Genomic DNA, 20,011 nt, shown 5'->3' with positions numbered 1-20,011 from the left:
TGCTTAATATGCAGACGTCACAACATGTGGACATCTGTAGTACTAAAGTTTTTTTTGGGACATTCCTGATGGACAATAGCAAAGGAATATCTGTCTACCCACAGGACAGAACTTTTGGAAGAACACATGATCATTCATTTTTTTTCTGTGAAAAAGAAATGTCCAAATATGTGATAGTGTATAATTTCTGATGACAGGAACTGTTGATCACCTGGAAAGTAGGGAACAGGAAAATTGTGATTTTAAAACTGGTGGACATGAAATTTAAGGAAGATATGTGGAATTGACCTTTTGAAATTAGGAACAACCTGACTATATGGGTCTGATATCAGTGCCCCCGGTCAAATGCTAACCTTAACAACAGGAAATTTAAATAGTCAAGCAAATATATATTTTGTCTGAGGATACCAGGCAACCTTTCCTCAGTGAATGCTGCTATTTTCCAGTAGGTTTACTAACAATGTGACTATGGTGGCAGACATGGGGATTACATACAGGCTAAGCATTATAGACTACCTCTGACAAAAATGTGAAACGTGAGTTATCTATAGCCATTGGTGAGAGCCTAATCTGCAGGCAGTAGAGACTAACACTGAATCCCACATTTGACACTGTTCTTGAGGTGTTCTTCTAACTCCCTGGAGGCAAATTAAGTACACTGAGCCCCTTCCATCAAGGAAGGATGCCATTTTAATTATCCTTGAAAACACACTAACTACTGAATGCTGTTTTTTTTTTTTCACTGCACATACTACTTCCACGTCTAATTCATTTATAGATCACAAAAGCCTTTTCCATTGCCATGTTGTTCTACACCCAATTGCTTCTGATAAAATAACTCACTTCACAGAAATAAAATGGGGCAATGTCTCCAAAATCATGAAATTTACCAGACTGCTATTTTCAATGCCATCTTGAAGCAACTGGCTTGAAACAATGGTGGAATGGCAACTTGAATTCTCACTTAAAGTTCTGGCTGGTGCAATACCTTGTTGGGCAGGATAAGGTTGTATATGAGGTTATATATGCTCTGAATCATCATCCTGAGTGTATTCTTTCATATAATTGTTAATTTCATGATTTCTGGAACTGAGGAATGAAAATGGGATTGGTTCTATGGCTGAACATATTTTACCAGGTGATTTTAAAAAGATTCTATTGAATTGAAAGTCAAGTTTTCCATTTGTTCTTCGGGATTATCATTTATCTGAACCATCCAGTGAATAAAATTTTGCATTCCTTATTTTTGTCACTGATGATTAACAAGATAACACTCAACTACTATTTCATAGTAGAGATAAGGAAGATTGCACCTGAGATACAGGAGATCCCCTAAGTATTGGCTTAGTTTTATCATTTGCAATGATTAAGTTCAATGGGAACTCAATTCAAGAAAGTCTAGTAATGTTCCTGACCCTTCAGGAATGAAGATTTAGATCATCTCTACAGGTTAAAAACTATGACCATGACTGAAGGAAAGAAGATAAGAGAATGGTAATGGAACTATGCAGTTAGAACACCAGTTATGGTACCACAAGAAGTTAAAATTAAGAATACAGTTATTATGAGATTCCTCCTTATGTAGTTTATGGCTACATGTGTGATATTTGAAATATATTTATTTATCTCCATGAACCCGTTATCATGAATCATTTGATGTATTCACTTTAAATCGTAGTATTTAAGTGCTATGTTATTACCTTTACATAACAGTTATGGGATATCAACAGTAAGTGTAAACATCATTCAAAGTATTCTCATTCTTTGGTGAGGAGAGACAAGTCAACAAAATTGAACTTGTGATAATTAATTTTTATTTGTCAGTCACAGAAATGTTTGGGGATGATATTACCTTTTAAGCCAGTGAACCTTGGTCTAGGCAAATTATGGATGAGATTCAGGCACTGATTGAAGGCCTCAATGTAACATAACCACTGGCTCCATGAGTTACAGGAACATTTCCAACCAATACTTTTAGACTGATCACACCCTCAGCTCTTGTGAAACTTTTTCTGATGCTTCAGACCTGAAATATACCATGAGTTCTTGTGAGTCTTTCTTTCCTGGCCAAGACAGCAGACCTGGATCTGTCAACCTTCATAATTTCAGGAATGTATTCCTAAAAATGAATCTCTCTCGCTTCTCTGTTTCACACATATACACACACAACTATAGTTAGGTCTATTGCTATGGAGAACCTTAACTAATAAAATCATTGGGAAAATTAATAGATGAATGAGATAGGAATCAAAAGGTACATGACAAAACCAATTCATCCAAAAGGAAGTTATATCAGAAAATTTGAGGAGCAAGAAACATAGATATATCAAAAACAGCAAAACTACAGAAGTTCGTGGTTATCATTTGTTACTGAATTATAAGTGAATGAAACTGTACAAGAAGGTGGAAAGGGAAGAATGTGTTTCAAAGCATGATTAAACTATATAAAGTTTACAAAAGACCTGCTTACATATGAAGACAGAAATAGCATATAAATAAAAGGATAGAAAAATCATTATTCCCAGCCACCTGAAAGCAAAAGAAGTTAGTATTTGACAAAGTTGGTTTTATGTAAAAATTATTAGAAGAGAAAAATAAACAAACTGTATGATGGGTCAGTTATTGAAGATAATATTTTAAGAACACATAGTCATTTAATAACTGGTTCTCAAAATATATGAAGAAATGTCATGAAAAGAATGATCTAGACAGTTCTATAGGAATAGACTATACTATGGGATTTTGATCTTAACAGACACACTGAGCTCATGTATAAGAACCACTTACTTCTCAGTTGCACAGGAAATATTCCCAAGGCCAAACCATATATTAGGCTAAAAACCTATTCTAAATGAACACAGGAAGATTGAAATCACACCAAACATCTTCACCCACTCCAATGCAATTGAAATAGAAATTGATAACAAGAAAAATTTTAAGATTCACATATATAGGATTACATTATAAAAATGGATGAAGAGTCTATAAAATAATTTGAGACAATCCAAAGCAAAACCACAAAAAAACGTAAATTTTCATACAAGCAAAAATTGGTAATTGTTAGTGTCCATGTTGACAGTCATTTCAAGGAAGTAAGCTAACTTAAAACATGAAGAATAACAATAAAAATTGAAAACATAAACTGAAAATAGCAGAAGGAAGGAAATAAAGATTAGAGTAAAGTAAACATGTAAGAGGTAATATAAGGACAGAGACAATCAGAAAAACCAAATATTGATAGTGTGGACAAAATGATGAAATTTTGAAGAACATAAACAGAAAACTCAACTGAGTAAAACAATAAGTAATCTGAGGTTACAGCCTCTGAATTTATATATCCAAGAGGAATTAGAATTTTGTAAATAAGTATGTATCAACATATTGTAAAACACTGAAAAAATACAAATTCCTGGAAATACCCAAATAGAAAATGAACTATAAAAAGAGAATTCTGAATCTACCTATAAGAAGTGCAAAGAATAAATTAATAAAAATAATCTTCCAACAAAGCAATGCACAGGAACAGGTGGCTTCTCTTTGAATTCTCCATAACTAACATATAATTGTGACGTATGGTGATGACCAGCAGGAGACTCCATGAGTGTTTTAGCTGGTTTCCTATGGCTGCTATAACAGTGCTGCAAACGTGGAGCATTGGCAACACATACAGATTCTTCCACAGTTCTGGGAACCAGAAGTCTGAAACCATCTCACAGAGTTGCAATCAGTGTGTCATCAGAGGCCTGGTCTCTACAACATCTCTAGGTGCAACTCTGTCACTCATCCCTTCCACCTTCAGGTGGCTGCCAGCATTCAATAGTAACATCACTTCAATGCTGTGTCACAGTCACCTTGCCAACTCCCATTTTGGGTGGTTAAATTTTTCAAGTTTCTGTTCATAAGGATGCATGGGATTGACGTTAGGGGTTTCTGCTCAATTTCAATGACTTCTCTTTCTTGAAATCATTAAGATAATCATACCTGCATAGTGCTTCTGAGCCATGTAGAGTATCGGTAAAAGTTCTAGAAAATAACACTAGACTATTTTTTGGGCCATTGAGGAATTTGTTGTGATAAGGAAATCACACTATGTGCTATATTTGAAATTTTTCCACTAACACAAAATAATTCCAAAATTAAATTATGAAATATGTGCAACATTACATAGAGTGGTACAGAAAGAAATGAGTATAGGTATTGTGCATCTCACAAAAGTTAAAATCAGAATCATAAATGCTATTTTGCCTTTAAAACTGTCTTTGTAAATGCACTCTTGACCTCCTTGTTCCTCAGACTGTAGACCACAGGGTTCAGCATGGGAATGACCATAGTATAGAACACAGATATGATTTTGTCAGTGTCCATGGAGTGACTGGAGCTGGGTTGTAAGTACATGAATATTAGAGTCCCATAGAAAATGGAGACTGCAGTGAAGTGGGAGGCACAGGTGGATATAGCCTTCCTGTGTCCTGCAGCTGAGCGCATCTTCAGGATGGACAAAAAAATAAACATGTAGGATATTAAAATCACTAAAAAGCCAAAAAAGATGTTAAAGCTGGCTACATAAATAAGAACCAGTTCATTAACATGTCTGTCAGAGCAAGAGAGAACCATGAGTGCTGGAATATCACAGAAGAAGTGATGGACCACGTTGAAAAGACAGAACACAAGGCTGAAGGTGTTCCCAGTTTGGATGGAGGCATTGATGAAACCAATGACATAGCAACCTAAGATCATCAAAGTACACACCCTGGTTGTCATGGTGGTGGTGTAGTGCAGGGGCTTACACACTGCTGCATAGCGATCATAGGCCATTGAGGCCAACAGGTAATTTTCCACAGTAGCGAAGGCTACAAAAAAGAACATCTGAGCAGCACAAGCATTGTAGGAGATGACCTTGTCTCCCAGAAGGAGCCCAGCCATGACCTTGGGAGTGACAGGTGAAGAGTAACAAAAGTCCACCAGAGACAGGTTGCCAAGGAAAAAGTACATGGGAGTGTGGAGATGAGTGTCCATAGCAATCAACAGGATCATCCCCAGATTCCCAACTAGTGTGATGGTGTAGATGAGCAGGAACGTCAGAAAGAGGGGAAGCTGCAGACCTGGGTCACTGGTCAGTCCAAGTAGGATGAACTCTGTCACTTCTGTCCTGTTCTTCATCAGTGTTTTCTGAAAAAGATTGTGATATTCTACAGAATGAGATGTAAAAATGATAAGAAATTTAAAGTGACCTTGGGGAGTATGCATCCCTTATGTAGTCTTCCAAAAACTCATATGATGAAATTCTGGAGCAAAAGCATTGAACCTAAAACCATGTTTGGTGCACATTTTATATATATTTAAAACAAGTTATATGTAATTATATATACAACAGGGTTACATCCTGTCAAATTGAGAAATGTTAAAAGATTATGAGCATAATTTATACATTTTTGCTTTTAAACTGAGTTTAGATGACTTATTACCCTGTTGTAAATAACATGAGTGTCGTTAAATCTCTCCAACTATACACTTCTCGTGAACTGCCAAAGTTGACCTTCCATACTGCTCACCTACCTACAACTGTTCGACACACATTAGATATGTATTCACTGTTTCCTTGCAATAATATTAGGAGTTTGATTGGTTGTTACATTCATGAAAATTATGAAACAGAGGAGGCTTGGAAATTTCTTCAAGTATTTGTAAACAAGTTGTATCTGGCCAATTCTGCTCTGCACCCATGGAAAACTTTAACTCATTTTGAGTGGTCCCTGAGTATAATGGTCTAATCTGAATTGAAACCAAAGTGAATTTTACTCAGTTTACAATTACATCTTGTCTCCTTCAATTCCAACACTGTGTTTGGGACATCGCAGAGAACTGAGTGAATGACTGACTAGGGGCTGATTTCCTCTCCTTCAGTATATGTTTGCCTGTAGATATAGGTAAAAAAAAGTCAAAAAATAATCCAGAACAGTGCAGTGATGCCTCTTTCAACTACAAATGGATCCTAAATGAAACAGCCATCTCTGAAGGCATGGTAAACTTTTACCAACACCCTCATGCTCATTTTTCCAGCACATCTACACATGTTGATGGCTAACAAGATAACTTTGTAATTAGGTTGAAGAGGGATTTGCATCTGAAATCTACACAGAATATCCCTAAAAATAGGAATCACAGCTCTAGAAGAACTCTATTCAGTATGTAGAGGTTATCTTCTGAGAAGCCATGTCATCAGATTTAGCAGGAATACAGTTTGGGATCTAGGAAGAAACTCACATCAAACCTACAACTAATCACTAAGAATCACCAATCCTAACACTACTACCCTGAGCACATTATGTCCATCTGCAAAATGAGAATCACAACGAAGACTACTATGAGGTATCATGGTGCAGAGAAGACAACAAAATACTGGGTATAATCATAGCCTGTTGAGTGTAGTTATCATGTTCTTATTAGGATGGGTCAGGGTCTTTTATCTTGGTTTTGATGGAGGTGGATGCTCACACATAGGACTTCATAGGAATTCAGTTGTAGGTGAGTTTGAAGTTCTGAAGCTTCTATCCCCAAATAGCCTTTTTCCCCCTCAGGTCCACTGATAGTTTCTGGTTTCCACTCTCATTCTGTCCTTGCTCCAAGCATGTGATTATTGCTCCTGTAATTTCGATGGACCACACTCCTTCAAAATTTCTTCCTTAAAATCCACATATTTAGTTTGAATAGAAGAGTAAATTGTCCCTTCAAAAATTTTTTTTCTCTCCTACTGTCATTTACAGACAAATCTCAGAGACCCAGGATTAAGACTCCATGTTTAAGGATTTTCTAGCTTTTAGCATGCTTTAGCTATATTTCCCCCATCCTATACTATTATATTTCAACTTGTACTTTGTTGTTATATTATTTTAATTTTTAAATGAATTTGCATTTAAGCCTTTGGGAGGACATCCACCCCAAAGTAACTACTGCTCCTTAATATCACATCTTCTAAATCTTTGACTACTTCTCTTTATGTGCCTCCTTCTGAAGGTCTTGTGTTGGTCTAACTTAACACATATCACCTTAACCAACATACTATGTTCCACAGCAGATGATAAGGCTTTAGACATTCATGTGTGTTGTAAGGTAGATAGCATAGTATTCTTATTAAATGTTTGATGAAATTGTGGTTTTGAGAATTTTTGATCTTCCAAAATCATATAACTAGGCTGAGAAAGTCTCAAAATGCAAGATTCAAAGTCATCTTCTTCTTAATCTAAATGAGTGCTTTCAGCTCCATCAATGTTAACGTGTGTGGAAGTGGTAGTAATGATAAGTGTTAGACTATAGGGGAAGAACAGGCATTTCAGAGCTTCTTAATCCTGAGGATCCCTTCCACTCTTCACAGGTTTTTGTTTTTTGATTGTTTGTTTTACATATATGAGTATTAAATACATAATAAACAAGACAAAATCCCCAGCTAACCAATGAGAGCATCTTCTGCTTCATATTTTAATGCATTATTTTTGTAAAAATCTGTATGATGTGTCATGAGAATCACTAAATCACTTGTAATGGACGTTTTGACATTTGTATCCCAGTCTCCTCATTTTTTCAGAAAACTGTTGAATTCATTTATTTATCTATTAAAATAACACTCAGTAATTACAGCCACCCCATTGTTTTTGCATAAATTACACCTCTCATTAAGAATATCGAAGGAATACAGAGCTTACCTGTTTCATGTCAGAAGAAAAAAAATACTCTCAATGCAATATGGTCAGTCAGAAATCATGCAATCAACCAAGGAGTATTGCATAGATTCTCTTAGAAGATATCTCAGGAAGTAGTCAAAAATTTCCAAGTTGTCCTAGGCATGGAAAAATGTAGGAAAGAACATGAACATGGGTCATGTTCCAAATCTATCATTAATTCTTTCTTTTTCGTTGAAGAGTCTCTTATCTCCTCCTTATTTGTTAAATAAGCCTGATAAGATTACATCTCCCATATAACTCACCGATTCTGTCCATAAAGAAGCATGTATCTAATACATCTTGGGGGAACTTATTTCATGGAAGTCAAACAATGTGACTGTTGCCTTTTTGAGAGTCCCTGACCCTGTTTGAAGGTACACAGCAAGTCCTCAGGTCATAAGGCTTATATGTGCTAATGCAGGCATTCAGATGATTAATAAACAATGACCGATGAATGTATTCCTTCAAAAACAATGTGATGTTGAGTTATATGAATTTTTGTTCTTTTGAGTAGAATACATAGAGATCTGGAGAGAATTATATTGACTTTAAAATCTGTGGCTTTTTTACCTGTGAGACTCTCTGCAGGTCCCGATTCTACTTTCTGGGGAAGAAGCAATTTAACTACCCATGGGAATCAATTGGCTACCATAACATGCAAGTATGTTTTTGTATTGTCTTTTTGTTTTTCAATAGTTCTAATTAATGCATAATTCACATACAGTAAAATACACACCTTATAGTTAGAGTCTTAATGATTTTGTCAAAAGCATGATCAGGTAACCACTACCACAATCACCTAACATTTTTCATTTGAACTTCTCTTGGATAACTTGCCCATTCATCATGTTTTTGCTGGTTTCCTGTGGCTGCTATAACAGTATGGCAAACATGAAGCTTTTGACTGCACAGTGATTCTTTCATAGTTCTGAAACCCAGAAGTCTAAAACCATCTTCTTGAGCCACAATCAGTGTGTTATCACAGCCCTGGTCTCAACATCTTTCTAGGCAAAACTCCATCTCTCATCCCTACCACCTTCAGGTAGCTGTCAGCATTCAATGGTAATATCACTTGAACTTAGTATCCAGGGTCACATTGCCAAGTCCTCCGTTTTCTGTGGTTAAGTCTTTCAACCTACCTTTCATAAGGATGTGTGGAATTGGCCTTCGAGTGTACATGGATAATTTCAATGATTTCTCAGTCCTAAAACCCTTAAGTTAATCATACCTGTGAAGTTACTCTGGGCCATGTAGAGTAAGAGTAAAAGGTTTAGAAACTAGCACTTGACTATTTTTAGGGCCATTATGGAGCCTGCCAGTGCTTGATATGTCAATCACACTAGGCACTCTTTGAAGTGTTTCTACCAATACAAAATAATTGCAAAATTAAAAATCATGAAAACATGGTTTAAAAACTTCCAAGTGGAGCAATATCATCACAAATGTAAAACAGAATATTAGTGCTAACTACATGGTTTCAAAGTATTAGCATGGCCATCTTGGCATACTCATTCCAAATATTTTGATGTCAAAGCCTATCAGTGCATAGCAATGAAAAATTACACACGGGGCATAGTCCTATGCTTTGGTATTGTATAATATTGAGTTCCCTGAGGATCAAATTTAAAATCCTGAATACAGTACATTACACTAGGATATTGAATGTGTCTTATGTCTGCTACTGACAAATTCTGTCATATTCTATGTATATTCTATGTGACCTTTTTGAATATTTTCACTTAATTGTGTAGCATGTGTGTGAAGCCATTTTTAAAATATGTCAACTTAGAAAAACTTTAATTCATCTCATATTGAATTTATTTTATGGTTTTCTAAATAGTACTTATTTGAGATTTTGCTTGCCATTTAATGACACACCACTTCTAAGAAAAAAGTTATGAGAGTGTTTGTAATGGTCTACTCCATGGTGGAATTTCTAGGAAATTATTTTCTTAAAATTAAGGCATGTGAGAACTGAGAAACAATGTAGAAAATCTTTTTCAGAAGAAAGAGAGAAGATTAGGTGTATCTCTATAATGCACTGCTTTTTTTATCTAAATCATTTATCTCATGCAAGACTCATGATCAACCAAGCTCAACATACTGGTTATTCATCCTTCTAGTAAATAAGTATTGAGAATTTACTATGAAACGGGTATCTATGCATTTACTGATGATCACCTTGAAGAAAACAAAGTCCAAGTTCATGCTCTTACATTCTGATTAGGAAATAAATTAAGAAATAAGTAGGTAAATACATAGTAGGTAAGAACTCAAGATGACATGGGGTGAGGGGACAGTTTATGTGGTGAGTGAACAGTGGATAGTTTATAAAGGTGGTCAGGGAAGGACTCTAGGACAGGGTGCAAAAAGAGCTAAGTAGTACGAGGGTGTTCCTCACCAGGAACAGAAAATGCAAAGACCCTGGGATGTGAACAAGGTAGAAATATGTGAAGAAATAGCACGGAAATCAGTGAGAATAAATAAAAGACTCCCTACTAAAACTCTACAAAATAAAAAAAAAGATAATGAGCAGTGGTAACAATTACAAAGCATTCACAGAGGAAAAATGTACAGCATTATTGCTTTCTCTATGTAACTTTTACAAAGTGGGCAAAATTGTAGTAGTAGATGAAGACATTAAAAACTTCTTTTATTATTGTTTCCTTTCTCCTGGTAATGAGACTATTTTATCCCTTTAAAATTTAAATCATGAATATGATGGTTGTATAAAATGATGCATTCAAACAGATACACTAATTGATATGAGGTGGAAGATTCATGTATTTCTTATTAAAATATGAAAAGAAGAATCACAGATTTTCATTTAATACTGTACCATGTTTTCCCTAAAATTTGGAATCTTATTTTATTTTATTTTATTTATTTTATAATAATTTTTATTTATTTATTTATTTTTTTATTTTTACAGATTGCATTTTGATTCATTGTACACAAATGGGGTACAACTTTTCATTTCTATGGTTGTGTATGATGTAGATTATACATGTATATAGGGTAATGTTGTCTGTCTAATTCCACCATCTTTCATACCCCTTGCCTCCTCCTCTCTCATTTCTCTCTGCATAATCTAAAGTTGGAGGAACTTTAGGAGTTTTATTTTAAAAATTTAAATATTGGATATGAATTTTCTATTTTAATACCAAAGTAAATTTTAAATTATAAATCTTAAATGCTTGTGTATTCATCAGAGTTCTCTAGTGAGACAGAATTGAAAGAACATGTATGAAAGTATTAGAGGAGATTTATTCTGAGTATGTCCTTGTGTGATGGTGGAAGCCTAGTAGACCCATGCTGTGCTGGGTAAAACCCAGAGGACAAGAAGACTGAGGTGTAAATCAGTCTAGTTCAAAGACCTGGGAAAGGGTGGAGGAGATGTGACTAGTGTAAGGCTAGGATACTGAAATCCAAAGAGCCAGTAGCTCTGAAGTCCAAGAATCAGAGAAAATGCATGTATCCGTGAGAAAGAGAAAGAGATAGAGAAAGTCAGAGAGATTGGATTTCTGCTTCCACATATTTTATTCTCTTCCAGAATGCTCTCACTATATTAGAGTATGGCCAGCCTTACGATGACAGGAGATCTTAAGTCTACCGATTCTAGTAGTAGTCTCTTTGGAAAACAGACTCATGGACACGCAAATACATGAAGTGTTTTGCTACCTATCTGGTTATCCCTTCATTCAGTTGAGGAATAAACTAATACATAGAAGTCAGCAGCACACTTTACAGATTGCACTTAATCCTGGGAAATTTCCACGCCCACGTATCTGTGTTCTTTCAGGGCACCTTCATGCAACTTTTGCATCCATGTCTTTCCTTGTGCACTTGTTTTACATATATCTGCATTGATATGTGGTAGAAAAAAATTTAGACTTTGTAAGAAAAAGTTCTCACCAGAAACTTGAACTGGTGTAGAATTTAATAGACAACACACAACATGGAGAAGATCTGAGAAGAATAAGTACAGATATTGTGCATCTCAAAGGTTAAAAGTAGAATCATAAAGATTATTTTGCATTCAAAAAAATCTTTGTAATTGCACTCTTGACCTCCTTGTTCCTCAAGCTGTAGACCACAGGGTTCAGCATGGGGATAATCATGGTATAGAACACAGATATGATTTTATCAGTGTCCATGGAGTGGCAAGAGCTGGGCTGTAAGTACATGAAGATTAGAGTCCCATAGAAAATGGAGACAGCAGTGAAGTGGGAGGTACAGGTGGACAGAGCCTTCCTATAACCTGTACCTGAAGGCATTTTCAGGATTGTGATAAAAATGAATATGTAGGATATTAAGATAACTATAACCCCCCAAAATATATTGAAACTGGCTTCATAAATAAGAAAGAGCTCATTAACATGTCTGTCAGAGCGAGAGAGAAGCATGAGTGCTGGAATATCACAAAAAAAGTGGTGGACTACATTGAACTTACAAAAAGAGAGAATGAAGGTGTTCCCAGTGTAGACCGAAGCACTTAAAAACCCACAGACGTAACAGCCTATGGCCAGATGTGCACACATCCTGGTTGTCATGGTGGTGGTGTAGTGCAGGGGCTTGCACACTGCTGCAAAGCGATCATAGGCCATTGAAGCCAAGAGGTAATTTTCCACAGTGGCAAAACCTGTAAAAAAAACATCTGAGCAACACAAGCATTGTAGGAGATGATCTTGTCTCCTACAAGAAGCCCAGTCATGACAGTGGGAGTGACAGCTGAGGAGTAGCAGAAGTCCACCAGAGACAGGTTGCCAAGGAAGAAGTACATGGGAGTGTGGAGATGGGAGTCCAAGACAATCAACAGGATCATCCCCAGGTTCCCAGCCAGAGTGATGGTGTAGATGAGCAGGAATGTCAGAAAGAGGGGAAGCTGCAGACCTGGGTCACTGGTTAGTCCCAGCAGGATGAACTCTGTCACTTCTGTCCTGTTCTCCATCAAAGTTATCTGGGAATCACTAGATATTCATGAAACAAAGGGAACCATGAAAAAAAGGGAACGAATGATAAGAAAATTGAATTGGAATTGGAAAGAATACCTATACTGTATATTCTTTCAACAAGTGTGTATTTAAATTCTCCAGCAAAAACACCAGCCTGAAAACCAAATTTGGTGCAGTTATTACATACAGGATTATATACTGTCAAATTGAAGAATGATAATAGATCACATACCCAATTTAAGAATTTTATACTTTGTAAACTGCTATTTAGAAAACTTATTATCTTGGTGAAAGTGACTTGTGTAGTCGGATCTCTCTGACAATGCATTTCTGCTGAGCTGTAAAAGCTGTCCATTCCATGTTACTCACCTGCCTTGACTGCTCTAAACATATCAGATGTGTATTCATTGTTTCCTCTCAATAATATTAGGAGTTTGTTTGGTTGGTACATTCATACAAGTTATGGAGCAAAACAGGCTGAGTAAAAGATTCATATTTATTCAAATAGCACTTATCAGTGTCTTTTCTGGACCTCTGTCAACCTTGAATTCATGCTGAGTGGTTCTTAAGTCTAATGATCTAAACTATAATTGAATTGATTGTTACTCAGTTTACAACCAATTACTCTGTTTTCTTTCCTTATAACACTGTGTTTGGGATATCACAGTGAACAAAATGAGTGATTAAGTGATGATTTCATCTCTTTCACTATATAAAACAAAGAAGATAACAAACATCCAGAACGTTGAATTGAGTCTTCTTTTAAACTGCAAATGGATCCTTAATGGAATATCAATCCCTGAATTGCATTGCAAACTTTTCTCTAAACTCTCATGCTCATTTTTACCAGAGTGTCTACACAGATTGACTGCTACATGGTTAATGTAAATTTTTTGATAGGTTGAATAATAATTTAGCTATTTTTTTATTTATGTTTGTTGGGGGGAGTCTGGGGATTAAAGTCAGGGGCACTTTATCTGTGAACTACATACTCAGACCTTTTCGTTTTTCATTTTGAGACAGTCTCACTAAGTGCAGAGGCTGGCCAAGAACTTGTGATCCTCCTGCCTCTGGAGATGCTGGGATTATAGGCATGTATCATGGTGCCTATTTAAGGATTTAACTGAGTATTCCACAAAGAACATTCCCAATAATAGAAATGCTGCTATAGAAGAACCATGTTCAACCTGCAGAGGTAATTCACATTGAGTAGATATCAAGCTTGGCTCCGAGAAAAAACTCACATCAAACCTACCATTTACCATTTAAGACTCACCGATCCTAACACAACTACCCTGAGCACAATATGTCCAGCTGCAAAATGAAAATCATAAAGAGGCTTACTTTGAGGTATTATGGTGGGAATTAAAAAAGATGTGCAGAAGAGACAACAAAACGCTAGTGTTACCGCACTGCAGCCCATTGAGTTAGCAATCCTGTTCCTTTTAGGATGGGATCATGGTCTTTATCTTGATTTGATGGAGGGGGATGCTTACACACAGGACTTCAGTTGTGGGTAAGTTTGAAATTTGAAACTGCTTTCTCTAAATAGCCTTTCTCCTACATTAGACCCACAAACATTTTCTGGTCTCTCCACTGTTATTCTGTCCTTGCTCCAAGTATGTGATTGCTGCTCCTATAATTCCATGTGGGTCATGTTCTTTCAAAATTGCTTCCATATGTTAGTTTGAATAAGAGTCCATTTTTCTTAGGAAAAAATCTTTCTCTCATTGCTGTTATTCAGAGACTTAGTATTAAAATTCCTAGTTTATAGGCTATCTTTAGTTATCAGACATGCTCTGACTCTAAGTTTCATGTTCTTTAATATTTTATTTGAACCAGATCTTTGTAGTAATTGTATTATCAATTTTTAAATTTACGTTGAAGTCTTTGGTTGGACATCCTTCCCAAACTACAGTTCCCTTACATCTCTCTCTTAAGATTTTGACAACTTTGTTTTATGAGCCAGCTTCCTGAAGACACTGTGTTGATCTAACCTTAACACACACCACCTTAACCAACATACTATATTCCATAGCACTTATGTGTGTTTAAGATAGATAGCATATTATTTCTACTTCATCATGTAGGAAATTGAGGATTTGAGAAGTTTCTAACCTTTCAAAATTATAGAGTGAGAATGAGAAAGTCTCATAAAGTCAACTTTACCTTAATAAATGCTTTTATCTCAATCATCGTCACCGCATGTGGAAGGACTAGTAATGACAAGCATGAGATCCAGGGAAAAGCAGGGCAGTTCAGAACTTGTTAACCACGAGGACCCCTTTCCTGTTTAAAGAAGGCTCATTTCATTCTTACAGAGTTTTTTTTTTTTTTCTTCTTATTTGTTTGTTTTTTTTTACCTACAATTGAGGTTAGTATATAGTGAACAAGACAAACTCACCAACTGACAAATCAGGACATCTTGTAATTTTTTTTAGTTTCATAAATAAGCATGCTGTGTCATAAGAATCACTAAATTGCCTATGATGGATATTTTGATATCCATTTGATATCCATTTGATATATATTTGATATCCATTTTCATATACATTTCCTAGATGCACCTCAATTTTTCAGAGAAATTGTTGAATTCATCTCTATCTTTTAAAGTTACTCATAGTAAATATAACTGCCCACTGATTTTGCTTAAATGGCACTTCTCGATATCAATATTAAGGAATACAGAACTTACCAGTTTGCTGACAGGGAAAATCCCATCAATCCAGAATAGTCAGTCAGAAATCCTCCAATCAGTCATGGAGTATTACACAGATTCTGTTAGTGGATCTCCCTCAGGCAGTCATCAAAAGTTTCCTAGTTGTCTGAGGCATGGAAAAATGGCGGAAAGAACATTAGCACGGGGTCAAGTTCCGAATTTATTATTAATTCTTTCTGTTTCATGAAAGTGTTTCATCTCTTATTTGTCAAATGATCCTGCAAAGATTACATCTCTCATACAATTCACAGATTTTGTCTCTGAACAAGAAAGAAGTAAGGATAGTTTTTTTGGGAAAAGCCTATCTTTAAAAGTCACCCAGTATGGACTTTTATCTTTGTGTGTCTCTCTGAACATGTGTGAAGGCTCAGAGCAAATCCCCAGGTCATTAGGCCTGTGTATCCTAACAATAGTGATTCATTTAGATTAACAAACAATGAAAAACAATGACCAGTGAAGCATGGTATGTCATATGTTCCTTCAAAAATAATGTGCTATTGAGCCGTATTTGCATTTTGACTGTACACAGAGATCTGGAGAGAATTATACAGACATGGAGATCTCTGGAGATTTTTCTTGTGAGTCTCTTTGCAGCTCCTGATTCTACTTTTGGGGAAAGAAGCAATTAAAGTACCTGTGGGAATAAATTGGTTATTATAATATGCACAAATGTTTTGTATTACTTGTCATTGTTTTCAGTCATTTGAATCAAAGAATAATTTATTGACAGCAAGATCCACACTTCATGGAGTATAGTTCTAAGAATTTGTCAAATATTTAGTCATGTAATCATGATCACAATCTTCTAAACCAATTAATCAGACTTCTCTCTGATAGGTTTTCCACATATAGTCCTTTTCAACAAGTAAATCATTTTGATGCAATAAATTTTGCCTTTGTTAGAATGTCCTTAGGCATTATCCTAGCATATGTCATCCAGGAATCTGACATTTTTTTCCATGAATTTCAGGACTGTCCCTATTTTCAATTGTATCACAATGTAATCTTATTTATTAAGGAGTAGTGTATCATTGGAGGGACATTAAATTTATATTTTAAATTTTTGTAGTTAAGGAACATTTACATTTGTTTCATTGTTGATTAGATCTCAGGCTTATATAAACATATGGTAAGAATTTTGTGCATACATCATTTTTAATGTCATGTGTAAATATGAAAATGTCAGGTTCATTAGTGAAGTGGTCAGTGCTTGTTTATTTCAAAAAGAAATGTAAAAATATTTTCTGAAATTCTTTTCCATTTTGAACTACCACCAGCAATCTATTCAAATTTTTCACATTTTTATCCATATTGGGTATTTTAGGTTATTTTTTTAAATTTGGATTTTTTCCTGGTATTCTTAACATGTCTCAAGAAATGCTCTTAGCAAATGTTTTCTTTCTTCTCGAACACCCACTGATCTTACCATCACCATGCTACCTGCGAATAACTTTTTCACATCAAAAGAAAGATTTATTCTTCCATTTGCACAGTTGCCTCTTAACACTCACTTCCAAGCAGACTTATCACAATGGACTCACAGGGAATGATAATGGCATCTAGGCAGCTTTACCACAAATTTGGGTAAGAGGTTTAGACTCTGCGATTCTCAGTCTCTTCTGTAACAGAATAGAAAAAAATATATATATCTTGCTAGCCTATAGGATTTCAAAAGGTTTGCAACATGACTTGTATACAAAGTATAACACAATTTCTATCATATACCAGTGGTTCTGTGGGTTAAATATGAATACCTATAATTTACAAAATTTGACAGTTTGGATAACAAAAATAGGGATACCGAAATAATCTATTTATTTCCTCCAATTTTCTTGATTCCTTTCATTCAGGAAGGATATGCAACAGTTCTAGATAATAAACTACAAGATGTTAAAGATGATGATGATGATGATGATAGCAACATTAGTGTTATGTACATTGAAGCATACACAGAACCAGCAGGTGTCTTCGCTCTTGCCATGGTAATCACCAGGCTTACTGCACTATCAGGTGCAGCTATACATGCTGATAACTTCATTAACTGGTGTCTTTGAGTGACATAACAGAGAAAGCTCTCTACTATTTCTATGATATGTGAGGTGAATATGCAATAGCAGAGTGAGAAACAAATCTATAAGAGGATCACCAATGATCCTCAAACTATCAGATCATAAACCTGGAACCTGTAATTATCACATATGACAACATCTTGCAGTTATGATTAAATTAATAACACTGAAATGAAAGATTAGTTTGTAGTACTTAATGTTTCCTAGATGCAGCGACCAATTCTTTATAAGACAGAAAAACAAAAAATGGTAGGCTAAGGAATTCCTAGGGCCTGTTACACTACAGAAATACTGATAAAGAAAGCAAAATCTCTGTGTATCAACTTGGTTAGATTTCTGGGTAATTGTCAAAGATATATAGACATAAGTGAATGCCAAATCAAGAAAAAGTTGATAAAACATAACATTGAAGAAGTATTTGCCACACTTCCATCAATCTCACAAGAGAGGAGTAGAGACATTTCAAAGAATATGCACTTTTAAGAATATTTTAGAAAATTCAAATTATAGCAACAGCCACAACAAACAACAAAAAACTAACCTTGGGGCAGGAAAGGATTCAACTTGTGAAGTTACTATAGTATAATATTATAAATGTCCAAATTCCAATCAAAGGAAATAGATATGCAGAGAAACAAGAAACTCTCCCTCCTTTAAAGAAAATAGAAATGGACAGTTACTGGCCTCAAGAAGGAGAGTTATTGTGTTGAAGGAAAAGAGTTTAGATTAGTTGTCTTGAATATACCTAAATAATTAAGGAAATGATGGAGAAAGAACTAGAGAAACCAAGGATATGGTACCTCTCCAAACACTAGATATCAATAAACAGATAAAAATCATATAATGAACCACATAGATTCAAGATCTAAAAAAGCACAGTGGATGAAATAAAAAAATTCCCTAGAGAGTTTTAATGGTGATTTGAGTAGGGAGAATAATAATTCATGGTGAAGATAAAGCAATTGGTGTAATTCTTTAGGAGGACTAGAAAAGACAAAAGAATGAAGAAAAACCTAATTGGGCTTAAGAGACTATTGCATGACACCGAGTTTACAAACACATACATACTTAGAATAATAGAGGAATAGTGTGATGCTGGAAAGGGCATAGAGGACATTTGAAGTGATAAGCACAAAAACTCAAATTTGATCAAAAATATGAACCTGCTCTTACAAAAACCACCAAACTCAAGAAGATAGAAACAATGTCACTGAACTGCTAACACAATGGGAGGGATTGTTTCCCAGTGTAGCAGGGTTCATGTGTAAGCACTAAATTCCCCAAGGTTAGGTGGGTGATACTGGGCAGAAGACAGAAAACAGCAGTCAAAAAAGTCTGACTTGTGAATCTTGTGGCCTAGGCAGATGCATTATGATGTTTCTGAAAGTAAAACAGGAAATGAGACTGTTGAATTCTTATTTGATCTGTACAGCAGAAATTCTAGAAAAATTCACAGATGCTGAGAATCACTATCCCTCAATTAATTCCCAGACTTGAGCCAGTTTGTAGAACCTTGGGCCCCAATAAACTGTGAAAGGATTTAAATCTGTAAATCTTTCTCCTCACCTTCTCCAAAGGTTTCTATGATTCCTTATTAGTATAACTATGAATCAGATAAGAAGATCAGTAAAACTTTGGGTGACTAATAGATTATAGATGTGAATGGGCACTACTTTCAGAAGATAAAAAATATTACTGTTGTCTAGTAAGTGCAAGGTCTTGTGGAAGGCAGGTGATCTTTGTTTTTGGAGTTTAAGCCCATATCAAACTGTGCCCAGTGGGTCACAACCCATTGAATGGTTATTTCTGCAGTTTCAGAATACAGAATTATAATATGATAATTAATAGATGACATAATTTCCACATTATTTACCTCGCCTGTGCAATGGTAGCTATTGTGGTGGGAAAAGTCACTAGAACTGACTCTACCTGGGAAATAGTATACCACCAGCAATCCACATTCTGAACGTATTACAGAAGTTGGTGCAACCATCAAGGACTTGAAAGGTGAAGGGTAGGTAATCCCATTACATTCACCATTCAGTTCACCTTTTTACCTCTGCTGAAAAAGGATGACTCTTGGAGAATTACAGTGAATTACAGTAAGCTTAATCAGGTGTTGACTCAAATTGCAGTTACTGTACCTGACGTGGTTTCATTGTTTCAGCACATTCTGTGGTACTTGGTTTGCAGCTATTTTTTTCATAAGAATTAGAAATTTATTTTTTAATGGAGCATATTAATGATACAGAATATTTGATTTCATTGTGGGATTTTAATGTATGCGTATACATAATTTGATCAATTCCATTCCCTAATATCACTCTTCATCCTCACCTCCTTCATCCCCTGCCTCCCTTCCTCTACCAGAGTGGTCTCCCTTCTACTTTTATATAGACACACTTTTCTACCTGGGGGTTGTATCACCTTTCCCATACAGAAGGTGTCACAATGATCGTGATGTGGGTGACATAATGTTGATTGTACCAAGTGAGCAAGATGTAGAGTAAAGTAATTTAAATGTCAGAGGTATGAAAAAAATCCAGGAAA

At 35.5% G+C, this 20,011-nt stretch overlaps 1 protein-coding gene and 1 pseudogene across 1 annotated transcript; both read right to left on the bottom strand.

Annotated features, from left to right (window-relative positions):
• Positions 1-4,236: 4,236 nt before the first annotated feature.
• On the bottom strand, positions 4,237-5,160 carry LOC124958850 (olfactory receptor 5B3-like). The gene has a single exon (XM_047517371.1). The coding sequence runs from the start codon at positions 5,158-5,160 to the stop codon at positions 4,237-4,239; it is 924 nt and encodes a 307-aa protein (XP_047373327.1).
• Positions 5,161-11,746: 6,586 nt separating this feature from the next.
• LOC124960202 (olfactory receptor 5B3-like) lies at positions 11,747-12,672 on the bottom strand (annotated as a pseudogene).
• Positions 12,673-20,011: the final 7,339 nt, after the last annotated feature.

The sequence above is a fragment of the Sciurus carolinensis genome, chromosome 11 (genome assembly GCF_902686445.1).
Source record: "Sciurus carolinensis chromosome 11, mSciCar1.2, whole genome shotgun sequence".
In the NCBI taxonomy this organism is placed as follows: Eukaryota; Metazoa; Chordata; class Mammalia; order Rodentia; family Sciuridae; genus Sciurus; species Sciurus carolinensis.
Note: the sequence above shows the minus strand (reverse complement) of the source record. Positions and strands in the feature narration are given on the sequence as shown.